Source organism: Populus nigra, chromosome 19, assembly GCF_951802175.1.
Source record: "Populus nigra chromosome 19, ddPopNigr1.1, whole genome shotgun sequence".
Lineage (NCBI taxonomy): Eukaryota > Viridiplantae > Streptophyta > Magnoliopsida > Malpighiales > Salicaceae > Populus > Populus nigra.
In genome coordinates this window covers 4,763,917-4,780,375 of record NC_084870.1, presented here as the reverse complement: position 1 = coordinate 4,780,375, position 16,459 = coordinate 4,763,917, and the positions used below count along the sequence as shown (strand labels likewise).

Here is a 16,459-nt window from a genome sequence, read left to right as displayed (position 1 = left end):
TACAGCTTCTCTCGTAGGATTCTGGTGCTAATTTACTGGACCCCTCGAGTTATTTTATTTTCTTTATTTGAACAAACCCATCCAAGTAGTTTATATGTTGTTTCTTGAATATTGATTTTATATCTGTTAAGAAGAAGAAGAAGAAGAAGAAGAAGAAGAAGAAGGGTTTTGTATCCAGGAATTAGTTTAAAGAACAAAAAAAAAAGAACCTCTAAATTTCTCGGAAGCATAGATATAATAATTTCAGTGACATTTTTCTTAGGCGAAGGGTAAATGCGTTGACTTCCCCGAGGTAAACAAATATGCTCCACATTGGATGCCAGCAAGGTGAAGCAAACCCAAGGGAGATATATATTCCCTCGTGTGACAGAAGACATCAGAGATTCAGAGCAGCAATTGATTGAAGACTGTCCTGGTTTTCAAGTCATCCTGGCTTTTCATTGCTTGAGATGACATATCCATAGATCATCGGAGCTGCAAGATGGCCGAAGGCGTTGTCTAATTATATGTAATCGTGCCCAACATAAGTTCCCCTAAATCAAATAATAATGTTGGTTAATTACACCCAGTATTCTATATTTTAATTGTTTTTTTCTTGATAGTCTTAAAAGATTATACTTTACATCAATTTCACTTTTTAATAAAATATTAGTGATTGTCATTTATTTTATTTTATATTTTCATGTTTATCCTTAATTTTTAATTGTTATTTTTTATTTTGGATCTTCTTGTATAATTTTTTTTAAAATTTTATCCTTCAATATTTGATTGGTTTAATTTCACTATTCAATTTAAAAATTTTAGTTTTTTTCTTAATTTATTTTTTATTTCAATGTTGATTCTCATTTTTTTAATTTCTATTTTTAATTTTGGATTCTTTGTATATTTTTTTTGCAATTTTATTCTTTAACATTTGATTGGTTGGGGATTGGGTTTCGTGATTTTTCTAAGTGGGGTGTTTCGGGTCTAATGATCTAGGTTACATGTTTGGCAAGTTAATACAGTTTGATATTTTTTTGTTTTAATTATTTTCTTTTTCAACTTTATCATTCGATATTTTTAAAAAAAAGGGTTCCATGGTTTTTTTTGTTTGCTTTTCTACTAGGTTATTCTAATTAGGGGTGAGTAAAAAAAACTGAAAAACCGACTAAACAGAGAAAATCAGAAAAAAATAACCGAAAAAACCGAATCATGAAAAAAAACCGATTAGAAAAATTAAAAAAACAATTCGGTTCAATTCGGTTTTAAAAGACTGAAACTGAGTAAACCGGATCCAACCAAATCGATTCACATATAAATAAAAAACCCATACTCCGGTGGTACTATAAATACCTTTCTGATCTCTCATCTACTTTTTAGTTTTTTCTTTTAACTCTAGCAAGCCCCAGCCGCCCCTCTTCACAGTCGACTACTAAAGAGAAGAGCCCATGAATTAAACAACCAAACAGAAGCCCTGAAGCCCTCATCTTTAATCTTCATCTCTCATCTCTCAATCTTTTTGTCCCTTTCTCATCTCTTAATGGATTAAACATCCAAATAGTAGCCTTGGAACCCCCCCTTCAATTTTCATGGCATTTGCGGATGTGCTGCATGGTGACAAATCACCTGGGAGTACTTGAAAGCATTGATTTACTGAACTGACATATACTTGTCCCCAATGCATCATCAGAAGTGGCACACAAAATATTCTCATCGCTGAGATCTCTCTTAACAAGAGGGAGACTTATCAGATTGTCTGAAGCAACTACTAACTTTTCTTCTAATTTCTGTAGATATATTATATATTCATTTCCCATATTTAGTTACGAGGTTACTAGTTTACCATAATATGTTGCGACTATTGTCATGGATGTTGTGAGAAATGAGAATTATTTTTTCTAAATCTTCGTCTGATACTTGTCCTTTTTGACTTTTTTATTTTCAATTTCAGAAAAACCTACTCGATATGTTTGGCCACGATAAAATCAGTTTTTTTTGTTTTTCCTTTCAATTAACCGAACCGAACCGAAACTGGTCGGTTTGAATTGGTTTTGGTTTTGATTTAAACAAAAAAAATAAATTGGTTTGGTTATTTTTTTGGATGAAAACCGAACCGAACCGAAAATGCACACCCTTAATTCTAATTTTATGACCTAAATCACGAGTTTAGCTGGCTGACTCAACTATTCTTATTATGTCATTTAAAAAAAATATTTTAATCTTTTTTCAAACATAATTTTTGCAAAAAAAATAATAATTCAACCATAGGGCATGTCTACGTCTAGTTTGTTCTCTTAGTCAAAAAGACAAAACGTAAGAAATTCAATACAAGCCTTTTCTAGTAGGGGTAAAAAAAACCGACAAACCAAGAAAAACAAAAATAAGGCCAAAAAAACCAAACCATGAAAAAAAAACTGATTAAACCGACTAGAATATTTAAAAAAATATTGGGTTCGGTTTCATAAGCCTAAAATAAAAAAACCTCAATTAAACCGATAAACCGAACCAAACCGAAATCGAAACCTATAAAAAAGTCGAAAAAAATCCAAGAAAACAATATAGTTTTTGATTTTTAATATAAAATAATCGAATCGAACCAATCCAAACAGAACTGAAACCAGTCGTTTAGGTTTCGGTTTTTGATATAAAATAACCGAATCAAACCAAAACCGGTCAGTTGGAACTGTTTTCGGTTTTATTTTTTGTATTTTATAAAATTTTAGTTTGGTTGTTTTTATAAATAAAAACCAGACTGAACCGAAAATGATCACCCCTACTTTCTAGTTTTCTAATTAGAAAATCTTGAATTTAACAAAAAAAAAAAACACCCCTTTAGGAAACAATTTTTTTTTCCACTTCATATTAATTATGGTAAGTAAACTTAAAGATACCTTATTTTGAAAAATAAAATTTTTAAGATAGAAAAATTCTTGATTTGTATTTATAATCAAAACCTAATTAACACTTTCCTTTCGTTTGTTTGGCTCTGGAGAAGAAATTAGAAATTCGAACTTCACATTGATTGCAAATATATCCTCTGTGATACTAATCTGTTAGGCAGCATTCAATGGGCTGATGATACTGGAAAGGAAAATGTTCCATGCGCTAGCCTACAGGTTTTTATCACCTTATTAATATATGCATGCTAGCTAGCTTCTTTATATATCGTTCTAGTTTTATTCTGCTTTGAACACCTTTTTCTCATCTTGAAATGTCTTTAAATTAGATCTTTTTTTACTATGAAGAGTTTCATTTCATACTTAAAGAAGCTTTCTTGATCGAAGTTTTACCTTTGAATCCAGACCAGCCGTGGTCCATCTGAATTGGGCTTAACCATTTGAAATTCTCAATGGGCGAATTGTTAGCTTTAATTCTCCCATGAGCCACGAGCCACGAGCCACTCTCGGTCCTGGGGCGTTCCAAAATCGCAAAGGGCCATTTCTCTCTAGCAGGCGGCTTCTTCTTCTGGGTGATGGCTCTGAGCCATCGATTAACTTTTACCAATTCTTCTGTTTTCCCCGTTCCCCCGAAAACAAAGTTCTGATTTCCCACTACAGAAAAATAATTATACAAAAAGAATATTATTATGCTGTGGAAAAGTTGAAATCATCGCATTTGAATGCTGTCACCTTTAATGCTGAGGAGTTGCCATAGTATTATTAAAGAAATCTAGGCACCTGCCATTGCTCTTGAAAAATCATCATGATATTTCTTTGATCAATATTTTATCATGGTATGGACTTGTATATATAATAAATAATAGACAAATATATTATTATATATTTATCAACAGCATTCCTGAAAAAAATAAATTATCAATAAAGCTATGGGATCACAAAAATCTATTTTGGGCATTTCATAATCATGAAAATAACACAATGACTTAAGTCAATTAGATCAAAGCATTGCTTACTAAGTTTAGCAGAGATGGGATGCCGACTCACTTCTTACATTATTTATATGAATAGTGAAGAAAATGACTTTTTTTTTCATCTCCCTCCCTTTCTTTTTCAAATTTCCTCCTTTTCTTTTTATTTTTCAATTTCATCTTTTGATATTTGCTTGATTTTGATTTTATAAATTGTTTTAGTTTGCTTTTAATGACGTTATCACAATTTCAAACAAACATTTTGACAATTAGTTTATGCTTAGTTTTATGTGCTTCTATTTTTATTATTTATAATTAAGTAAAAAATAGTTTAAAAAACAAAGTTCTTAAACTTAGTGGAGTCAATAACTTGGATTATGGATTTAAAAGGTTAAGCTACGAAACTCGGCTAACCATGTGGTTGGTCGCATTCCCAAATGACCACAAAGTCACGATGACAATCATGAAGTAGAACTAAGAAAAAAAAGGTATGCATTATGAGAGCAAGGCTTTATAGAATGGATGTTATATATAGGCATTTTGTTAGTGTCTTAGAAAGATATGAAAGGTATTAGCAACATTCTAATTACTGTTTCAGTAGCTGTCTTGGATTTTTTTTATTTATACAAAATATTTTAATACTTACTTATTTCAGTATTATGTTTCTAAGTACTTTTATATATATATTTTTTTGTATATCCATTATCTCAAGTTTTACATAATATTTAATTACTTAACTAAATAAATATTCATATATATAATTGATGATGTTCAAAAATTCAAGGTGTTCAAGAATAAGATTTATGTGGTTGGATAATAGGCAGATCATTTAATTCTTGCAATTTGACTCATTCTCTCTAGCCAAGTTGGTTGGTAACTGATAACTTGATGTGAAAAGTCAAATACATATAAAAGGTAAATATGAGGATTCTCAAATACTTAAGTTAGCAACTCTATAGAGAAAAAATACAATGACATTTTAGAGAGATAGACTTTTAAAATATATATGCTAAAAATATTGAGAATGAAGAGATTGTGAACCTTTTACCTGAGTTATTCATGTGGTATTTATAGCCCATAAATATTGTCTTTTTGTTTATGTGGAGGGACTAAAGTGTAATTTTGTCTTGATAACATTAATAAGGAATAAATATCCCTTACATATGCATTAATGTGAGATAAATATCTCTTACATTAATGCGATGAAAAAGTGGTAGGTCATGAGAGGTTTTTATATACCTAAGGGTGTAAATAGAATAATATTCAAAATGTATTGGGTTAGTAAAAAATCTCCAGGGTTTATATGGGTCCCAAGAAATAAGGCTTAAAGGGTTGGGCTCGGGTCACGCGGTTGAGCCCGAAAGGTATTCAAAAAAAGATGCATCACCTGAGCTAAACAATGATGGCTCTATGACCGAACATATTAGGTTATTCCCTAAGGATGAGCCCATGAGGGCTGGGCTCTTCCCTAAGGTTGAGCCCATGAAGGTTGGGCTCTTTCTATAGGCTAACTCTATAGGTGTCAGGTTTTTTTCCCAAGGATGAACCCCTGAGAGTTGGACTCTTTCTCTATACAGAGTCCATGGGTGCTGGGCTCTCCAAGGTTGAGCCCATATGCGATTGGGCTCAAGCAAGTTATTTGGACCCGTGGGTTTTTAGGCCCATTAAATCCAGACTTGGGCTTTATTAAAAAATTTATTTTAAAACTACAAATAAATCTTAATCCATCAATAGCCCCCTGAATCTTTGTAATATTGATACACAAATACTTTATAAAAATGTCTGGTTATTATAATGTATTCGTTGATTTTTTCTTTGTATGAAAAGAATGGTGGAAACCTTGGGGTTATTTATTGGAGAACCCGTGTGTAGAGGTGTGCACCATGATGGAAATAATTTCTAAATATGTAGAGGGAAACCATTAAGAAAACCATAATTATAAAATTCTCTAGGAGGATAAGGGTAACCCAATGATGAGGAGCCTATACTTGAAAAACAATTCTAAAAAGTTAAGGGAACCATGGATTAAAGGAACCCATGGAGAGGAAGCTTATACTTAGAAAATTTCTAAAAGCCTGAGGGGAACCCATAAAGGGTAAGCCTTGGCGATAGCATGAGGCTTGAAATCCCTGTACCAATCCAAAATTATACTAGAAAGAGGGAGGTTCATGGCCTTCTAATCGATGATCACACTATAATGGGAGGCCTGTCAATCCAAGACTATACTGAAGAGCGGGAGATCAATATCAATCCCTGAAGATAACATGAGGCTCGGAAGCTCTACTGGAGAATTGTGTCAGTCTGAGACTGCTTTGGAGATTGAAAGTTAGGAAATGCATATCAGAGATATAATATTTTTATTTTAGAAATAACCTTACATTCCTATCAAACATAATATATCTAGAGGTGATCTAAGTGACAAGTGCGAGAGAGATTTTTTCCTTCTTTATCTTAGAGATGGTAGGTGTTTATCTTGACTGTTTTGATAACTTCAAATAATTCATGCCACTTTAACTCAAGGGAGTAGCAAACCTTTAGGATACATCAAGCGCCCATAAACTGGTCCCTCTTGGTTTTTCCTTGAGATTTCATTCCCATCAGGATAATGATTTTGCTTCAAAGGTCCTTTATATTGGCTATCGCTGTAAAAAAAAAAAACGAAGGCTTATGCAATAACACTTTTGCTTTTTCCACCCGTATATAATTTTTCATTACTTGTTTCACCTTGAATAAGCTTTTATCTGGTATAACATAAAGCTTTCTCCATAGAGCATGTTTTCTTACCTCACTTATCAAGGCCTTTGAGGCCATTGTTTCAATCAACTATTTCACCTTGTGTATCTCCTTGTTAAACCTCTTTAAGTATGCCCTCGTGGAATCACCCTCTAACTGGGTAATACTAAATAGCTTTATGAAGCTTTTTTTAGCGGGTATTCTCATGCTAAAATACATTACTATCTTGGCGTAGAGGTCACTAAACCCTCCAATAAAGTCTACCTCTAAATTGTTGTACCAGGAACGCATAAACCTCTGAAGATTGCAGAAAAGATCTTACACATTGAGTCACTACCTTGGATGACCAGCTTCAAGCTACTACATATATTTTACATATGCCCCCTCGGGTCGGCGAGACCATCATAATTGTTCAAGCTTATTTTTTTGGAATATAGTCCTAGGGGATTCAAGTTTTCAAAACTCATCAGGACAAAGAAGAGCCTCACACTTGATAGGGGTTGTAGACATTTCGTTAGGGGTGTTCAAATACATATCGTCTCTCAATCCTTTGTTTGTTGAGCTTTAGGTAGCCCAAGAAGTTTGGTGTGGAATGACAAGTTTAATAATTAATGTCTAGTAAGAGTGAGAGTGTGTCTAGAATGCCTACTTTGAGGGATTTGGGAAACACCGAGGCAAAATACTTTTCTGGATGTTATTTTGCCCAGACACCTTTAAATAGTGCAATTATTTACGGGCGCTAAGAGCGGTCAATGATGATGGCATTAGGCATTGTACGTTGTTGAGAGTGCTAAGACTTGTTAGGATGATAAGTCCTGGTTTTGAACTTGAGTTGCCAACACGATCCTAGTAAGGACTTGCACCTGATTGATGAGTTGTTAAAAATCCAATTTGGGTAGAAGTGCCCCTGGTGATCGATAAATCCGACAGGTGTTCTGACCCAGATGTGTCTTGGTTGTTTATTATAGGATGACCTAAAAATATCATAAATAAGTTCTAAGAAGAAATTGATGGTTTTTTAATTATTTTTCTACAAACGACGCCAATTGATAATATTAAAAAAACTAAGGTGCTTAAGAATAAGGTTTATATGGTTGGATAATAAATTGATCATTTAGTTTCTGCAATGACTCATTCTTCCAGGCCTGGTTGGTGGCTGATAGCTTAATATGAAAAGCCAATATGGTTGGTAATTAGTAGCTTAATGTGGGAACCCAAATACCTACAAAAGATCCTTTTTAATACATGTGAGGACTTTTAGATGCTTTAGTTAGTAACTTTGTAGAGAGAGAAAATATAATGATATTTTAGAGAGATAGGTATATATATATATATATATATATATGCTAAAAATATTAAGAATGAATAGATTGGGAACATTTTACCTGGGTGATTCATAGGATATTTATAGCTCATGAATTTTGTCCTTTCATTTGAATGGAAGGGCTAGAATGTAATTTTATCCTAATAGTATTAATGAGGGATAAATAACCTTTTAATAAGTGGTTAACCATGATAAATAATCATACACGTATGAAAGGAGCTAAAATTGTTTATACCCCTGTCAACAAGTGTCAAATTGCATCTTGCATATTGGTCTCCTCCTGTTGACTGCACTAAATTTTACAAAGTGATTGGTGTCTTGCACTATCCTTCATTTACAAGACTTGAAATAAATTTTTCAACGAATAAATTGATGAAGTCATACATAACCCAAATTCCACTCACTACAGGTCACTAAACGACTTATACATTACTTAAAGCACACCATTCACCATAGTACCTTTCTTTATCGTTGATCATACCCTATACATTTTCTTGCCTTTTTAGACATTGACTGGGCTGGTAACCATGGTGATCAGATGTCAACTACTACTTATCTTATTTTTCTTGGTTTAAAAGAGGGTGTTTAGGAGTGTAGTAACAGTTGTTTTTTAAAGTGTTTTTTTGCTCGAAAATGCATTAAAATAATATTTGTTTTATTTTTAAAAAATTATTTTTGACATCAGCAGATCAAAATGATTTGAAAACACAAAAAAAATTCAATTTGAAGCAAATAAAAAAATAAAAAATTTTCAATTTTTTTTAAAATATTTTAAAATACAAAAACAAATTAATCACATGGTCAAATCACTTTTGCTTATGATACGTGAGTGCCACCCATCTCATTCTTAACCTCGTCATGCATTCGTGCATGAATCACATTGTAGTTGATCTCTATTTTGTAAGGGATGATGCGCCTTGATAGTTGCTCATGTCCCTTAAAAAGAATTTTGAAAATAGAATTACATAAAACACTAGCATCTTTTGTATGTATAATTGAAAGAAACAAGGGAGAAATTATGATCAAAACTATATTTTATATTATATAAATTAAAACATACTCTAAATGGTATGAGGGAACCACTGTCCCACCCCAACACATTTCACTGTGGATTACAACAGTAATCCACAGTGATTCTTCTCCCTGTTTTTTTTTTTGGCTAACTTTTCCCTTTTTTATTTTTTATTTTTCGTTTTTTTCCTTTTTTTCAATTTTTTTAACTTTTCAATTTTTGTTTTTTTTATTTATTTTTTTTCCAAATTTTTTTTGTTGATTTTACCTTTTAAATATTGACCTGGTTAAAATTTTTGCTTCGTAATTTTTTTCTTTAAAATACTGTGAATTACTGCGATGTTTTTCCACATAGTTTTTCTATTTTATTTCTTTATTTTTCAAAATTATATTTGTTGATTTTTTTTTAATATTGAGCTGATTGAGAATTTGGTTTTGTAATTTTTTTTCTTTAAAACATTGTTGATTGCTACAGTTTCTCCACATAGTTTGTTTTTTTCAAAAATTATATTTTTTTATTTTATTTTTTAATATTGAGCTAGTTAAAAATTACAGTTACAATATGTTAGGAAAGCACTGTAAATTTTTTTGGAAATTACTGTTGATTGCTACAATGTTTTTTTCCACATGGTTTTTTTTCTGTTTTTATAATGTTTTTTCCTAAAATTATCTTTGTCAATTTTATTTTTTAAATGTTAAGATGGTTAAGAATTGCAATTACAAGTAAATACAAGTTTTTCCTCACAAAACACTATGGATTGATACAGTTTTTCCTCACATGGTTTTCTTCCAGTTTCTTTTGTGTTTTCTTTTTTTGTGATATTTTTTTCAAAATTATCTTCTTTGATTTTATTTTTTTTAATATTGAGTTGGTTAGAATTTAACTTTGTAATAAAACTTAATTATGTAGGGAAAATATTGTAGCTTTGTTCATAAAATATTGTGGATTGCTACAGTGTCTCTCCGTATGGTTTTTTGTTATAACTTTTTTCAAATTATATTTTTTAATTATATTTTTTTAATATTGAGTTGTTTGTAAATTATAATTATAAGTCATTACAAATAAGGCTAAATCATATAGGGAAGCATTGTAGCTTTCATCACAAAACACTGTGAATTGCTACAGTGTTTCCAACATGATTTTTTTTCTTTTTTTGGTGTTTGTTTTGTTATTTTTTTCTAAAATTTTCTCTGTCAATGTTTTTTTAATATTGAGCTGATTAAGAATTTAGCTTTGTAATTTTTTTCTTTAAAACACTATGAATTGTTGCAGTGTTTTTCCATGTGATTTTTTTATGATTTTTTTCAAAATTATATTTGTCGATTTTTTTTTAATATTGAGTTGGTTAAGAATTATAATTACAGTAAAACTAAATCATATGAGGAAAGCGTTGTAGTTTTTCTCACAAAACACTGTGGATTGCTATAATATTTCTCTAAATGGTTTTTTATTTTATTTTATTGGGAAAAACGCTATAGTTTTCATCACAAAACATTGTCAATTGCTACAATATTTTTTCTCATGGGTTTTTTTCCTTCCAAAATTATCTTTGTTGGTTTTTTTTAATATTAAGTTGGTAGAGAATTTAGCTTTGTAATTTTTTCTTTTTATTAACTGAAAAGTTAAATCATGTGGCGAAAGCACTGTATTTTTCCTCACAAAATACAGTAAATTGCTACAAATCATTTTGTTCAGTTTCTAAGTTTTTGATCACCAACACAATTTTTTTTTTGTCATGAAATATTTGCTCCATCATATTTTTATTTTTTATTACTTATCTAGCATTGATTCACAATTATAATACTATTAAATATATTTGTTTTATAAACCCGCAGCAACACACGGACATGTCATCTCGTAATCAATTAAACCATGACTATCTGATTGCATGTCAACACACTCAATTCACGTAAACAAAGATGGTTTTTTTTTTTCCTATAGAAAACCAAAAGTAACACAGTTGTCACCACGTTATACATGTCGTCCACCAAATCCTAAGGGAGTGTCGTCCTTTTTACCGCAGTGATCTTCATTGGATCCTCCTTAGATAACAGGTCTCATGATGAAATGAATAGCCATGGAATCTTTGTGGATGTCTATATTTTCCGAGTCCTTTTTCCCAGATGGCCATGATGTCTTTTCAGTACATATGTCCCCCTCCCTCCCATTTTGATAGGAGAATATATGAAGGCAACGCTTGGTTTGGATGCTCCAATTATTACGAAAGGGTTGTGAGGTTCTCTCTCAAAACACCAATACGTTGTCGTTATAAGGACATGAAGGGGAAAAAAACTAATAAATTGAAAGACTACATTATAAAAATATGTGAAAATTAACACAGGGATTTACTATGGGGTATTTTAAACCAAGAGGGTTATAATTAATTATTTCACCTAAAACAGTACTTGGAACAAAGTTAATTGAAGATATCGACATTCAATCTTGCCATGGACATCGAATGTAGGGCTCGTTCTGTGATTTTCCCGTGCACAAAATCTAATCTTGCAATGAACGTCAGCCAAATTGTGGGTTCTCTTTAATCTTTTTTATTGGTACAATATGATTTTGTTTCCTCTTTCTAGTCAACAAAATTTCATTAAAGCAAAGAAAAGAAATCATACAAATGAGAAGTCATTTTTCCTTTTGACCCTCTTGTACTTGTTTTTTACTCTCCCACACATAACCAATTCACTGTTACGAAAACCGGCCCGAGCCTTGGAATTGAGTGATCCAGGATCTTGGTCGAGTTTTAAATAAACAAAACTCGAGCTTATAATTGGTCCTAGAAAATCCATTACCTGAGTGAGACTCAATTTTTTTAATATTATTTTTAAATAAAAAGTTAAAAAATATAAAATTAATCTATAAATATTTAACCTCACTTCTTTTTATAACCTATATCCACAAAATGTTTCTTAACTTTTTTTACATGAGGTAGTTATATATAGCTTATAACCACATGAAATATTTTTCTAATTTTTTGATATGGGATAACTATATATATAATCTATATCCACATGAATTGTTTTTTTTTTTTAACATGTGGGATAACTCTATATAATCTATATAGGATAACAATATTGCACTTAATACCTCACATTTCATTTTTTATAGCTTATATCCATATGCATTATTTTTTAATTTTTTTTATGTGAGAAAACTATATATAGCTACACTGTTTCTTTCATTGTTCTTTGGGAAATTTTATTACACTTCACATTTCTTTTTTATAGTCATCGTATACACGAATTATTTCTTAACTTTTAGATATATAATAACTATATTACACTGCATGACTTATATTTTTTTAATAGTTTATATTCACATGTATTATTTAAAAAAATGATATGAAATATTAAAATCTTAAATATTTTTTTTAATTTTTTTGGGTTAAACCGAGCTAATCTATTTAACCCGAAACCCGACCAGGTTAATAATTATTAACCATTGGTTCTTGCACTACTGTATAAGTGAAGTACATCTATTTTGAATTTACTTTCTAAACTTCTCATAATCAATCACACCTCGTTAGTTGTCTTATCTTGTCTTGGAGGGTAGAAAACACAAAGGAAATGACCTCCTCACTGTGACTTTCTTTTACTTCGATCCCCATATTTATACAATTATCACAATTACTCTCGGCAGATATGGCTCAGCAGGTATAGCTTTGTCTTCCTTTTCACTTCTTGGATGATCCCACATGGATTGTCTCTTAGATTTTCATGTTTCTCTGATTTTCCGATGAGGGCGTGTGTTCTTTTCCTATCATTTACCTGATTAAAGGGTCTACCTTTTCTTTGTCAAGTTGTTCTTGTTTCTGATTAAAGTACAATTATCTTCTTTATTTTTTTTTGTGTACATGATGTTGAGGTTGAACGGTTTCGAATAATTTCACTGGCTGATTTGATTGCAGGAAGAAGGTTGGCCTCTGGGTTTGCACCCCCTGAATGTGAGAGTTGGGATAGCTAGAAATGGTGATTTTTCTGGATCAATATCATTCAACACGTTACTCACTGGCTCCTCAACAGATTCCTCATCAGATTTAGACACCGAGGTCGGTAAAATGACAAGACTTTACTGTGAAATTTTTCTTCAGTACGTTTTTTCATTAGTCTTTTCTATAAAAATATACCTATTTTTTTCCCCTTTTCTTTTCAGTTTGGTTTGTTCACATACCTTAATTTTCTTGGTAATTATGGGGTTTGACAAGGAGATTTTGGTTTCCTGATTTTTCTTCTCCATTTTGAAATATAGCAAGTGACCTTAATGAACAATGTCATTGATTTGAATGAAGACTGGTTAGTGTTTCCTTCGACATTTTCTTTGAATGAGTAATAATGCAGCATTGAAAATCTCTTTCCTCCATACCAGAAAGTATGGTAGTGGTTAGGGTTGGTGACCTTGTTCATCAATCTTGTTTGTTAATTCGCTCTCTAAGTGCCTTTTCCTTTCTTTTTTAGGGTGCAATGACTAACAATTAGGTACCTTTCATAATCAGTGGTCAGTTCAATGCACCAGCACTTCATAATTGTCATATCAGGCATCCCTTGTGATATATATTACAGAAGAGGGCACAAATCAACGCCTGCCAATTGATTTCGGTTGTCCTATTTGTGTTAACATCAATTTCAGATCCTATGTAGTATTCCATTTTTAGGATCAAAGCTTGAATTTTTTGCTATTAGGAGAAATAAAGTGCAGAAAATACAGTATAAAAAATAGAATAAGAGACTCCTAAGAAAGGATTCAATCACCTTGTACATGTCCATCTGAACCAAAAACCCAGCTGCATAGCTTTGCAGTCCTTAATGGACCTCTTCTGTAGAAGCTGCTACCTGGTTTGCAGTTTTTCAATCTTTTGACTTGGCCGTGTAATTAAATAGATAAACTGAATGTCTTGTCAATCTAGAGTTAATATTGCTCATCTATTCATGATTGATTCCAGTCTACAGGATCTTTCTTCCATGACAAGAGCATTACACTGGGGAGTCTTATAGGTGTTTCCAACATACTAGAGCTCTCTAGAAAATCAACAAGGGCAAGGAAAGTTGAAGTAGTTGAAGACAAGAAGAGCTGCAAATCCAAAACATGGATTTTCTCTTTATGTTCAAGAGACACTACTGATGCCGAAGTTGTGAATAATACTCCATCTCTTGGCCATTTTCTTGCTGTGGAGAGAAGAGCATCTAGTGAATATAGAAGGAATCACGACCTTATTCATGGACCTCATGATGAGCTTGAACTTGCTCAGCCTGTTACGGAACCCAACTCACTATTTGTTAATGGCCATGTTGCTCCTCCTAGACCAAGTCAAAGCTGCAGTGCCGAAGCTGAAAGGAGAGGAAATGAAGAACTAGAGCACTGTGGTGAATATACAGTACCAGTTCTATTTTCATGCATGTGTGGACAACCCTCTCTTTGAATCACCTTCTACACACCAAAAAAAAAAAAAACAAAAAAAATCCTTCTCCTGTTGTCACTATTGATGATTGAATTTCATGTCCTATGTAGAAAACTAAAAAGGAGCTTGTAATTTTTATTGGTTTCAGGCTAAAAGAAATCAATTTCACGTCTATGCACTTGATCTCTCTCTATTGGGTGGTCTCTTGCTTGGTGTTGAACAACAAATACAGAGATTTCACGAGATTATGAATATGTCAATCTCCTCGTGACCATGATAGTTCTGCCACCATTAATGCAATCTAAGACCTTGTTAAGGTGTGTTTTTCTATTTTTATATCAAGACCAACCGATTAGTGGATGAATCTAGAGGCCTTGACCTGCGCTACTGCTATCTTATGATACGTTTACAAGAGCATGATAACTAGAGTGAGGCTCCCAATTTGCGGGACTACAAGGCAGGATTGAGAGTGTCAAGGAGATTGCTGTGCAATGGTCCTGGATTGGAGATGCATCCGTATCTCCGGTTTCTGCCTTGTCCGTACATGGACAGTAGTTGGTTCTCTGATCCCACGAATTAAGCAGCCCAACTTGTCCTCCGGCTGAAGCCATGGGCCATGTGCTTATCGTCATAAACTACATGATTGGCAGCGTGCTCCATTGCGAGTTATTAAAAAAATATTTAGATAATGCTAAATTTTTTTTCAGTCAAAAAAATCATGCTTGTATTAACCCACTGTAATTTTATCAACTTGGTGGACATAAATACATTCCAGATTACTGATAAAAATATAATTTTATTAAAAAATTAAGATATTTATTTAAAAAAGAAATATTTAGATTACAACATATTAGGTCATCTCGACTTAACTTATCAAATCTGCAATTATGATCATAAGACAATGATACACCAACAAGAAGCAAATCAAAATAAATTATGAAGTATAATTTCTAATTAATTAAATGTTGAAGAATAAAATTGAAAAAAAAATCAATTAAAAAGGATGAGAAAAATAACATGATTTAACTCGAGTTAACTTAACAAACCCGCGACTCGGGTCATGTGATTAAGATAACCTCATAAAAAGAAAATTGAGACAAATTACGAAACTCAATTCCTTATCAACTAAATGTTAAAGGATGAAATTTTAAAAAAAATCAATTAAAAAAAAGAAAAAAAAATACTCGAGTTAACATGTGTTAACACACCAAACCTGTGACCTGGATCTTGAGACCAAGATAGCCTTATAGAAAGCAAACCTGAGTCAACCCGAGATTAACCTATCAAACCCACGATCTTGATCATGAGATTAAGATAACCTCGTAGAAAATAAATTAAAACAAGTTATGAAACACAATTCTCAATCAACTTAATGTTGAAGGAAAAAATTGAAAATAAAATTTTAAAAGGACTAAAAATTATTCGAGTCAATTTGGATTGACCCGTTAAACCCCTTGACTTGAGTCATGAGATCAGAATAACCCTGAAAAAAATAATTCAAAATAAATCATGAAACCTAATTCACATTCAATAAAAATATTAAATAATAGAATTGAAAAAATAAATTAATAAAAAAATTGAGTCAATCAGGCTAACCCTGTGACCTAGATCATTAGATTGGTATAACTCAATAAAAACTAAATTGAAAAAAATATAAAATTTAATCCTTAATAAATCATAAGTTAGAGGATGAAGTTGAAATTGAAAAAAAAATATAGATTGAAAAAAAAAACATTATTGAAATGAATAGTTTTTTGTGGGGGAATGAACAATATAATTACCATCTCTTTTAGTGTTTTATTAACGGTTTAGAAATCACTAGATAGTATGACAATATAATGCAGGGGTTATTTTGTAAAATAATTTCTATTTTATTTTATGATAATTAAAATAAATATTTATAAGAATTTTTATAGTTTAAATTTAAGAGAGAAAAAATGTATTTGTTTATCCAAAATAATTTCATGGTTATTAAAGTTAAAACTCATAAGAATTTAATAATTTAAATTCATTAGAAAAAATGTATTGTTATCCAAAACTTCTTTTTTATTATCTATTTTTTTTATTTTGAAAAAAATATATCTTTTTTATTAGTAGTGTGATTTTAAAATAAAAACATATCAAGATTTGTCAATCAAAAAT

The 16,459-nt window shown here is 31.4% G+C and overlaps 1 protein-coding gene across 4 annotated transcripts; it reads left to right on the top strand.

Annotated features, from left to right (window-relative positions):
• Positions 1–12,438: 12,438 nt before the first annotated feature.
• LOC133679723 (uncharacterized protein At3g17950-like) lies at positions 12,439–14,491 on the top strand. Of its 4 annotated transcripts, none has more exons than XM_062102405.1 (3): positions 12,439–12,575; positions 12,830–12,970; positions 13,862–14,491. In XM_062102405.1, exons 1-3 carry the CDS (start codon positions 12,564–12,566, stop codon positions 14,336–14,338), a joined length of 630 nt encoding a protein of 209 aa, XP_061958389.1. In that variant the 5' UTR covers positions 12,439–12,563; the 3' UTR covers positions 14,339–14,491. The 4 variants fall into 4 exon arrangements, 2 of the variants coding, with proteins under 2 accessions (XP_061958389.1, XP_061958390.1); XR_009836198.1 differs by lacking the exon at positions 12,439–12,575 and adding an exon at positions 12,583–12,700; XR_009836197.1 differs by lacking the exon at positions 12,439–12,575 and adding an exon at positions 12,590–12,742.
• The last annotated feature ends 1,968 nt before the right edge of the window (positions 14,492–16,459 follow it).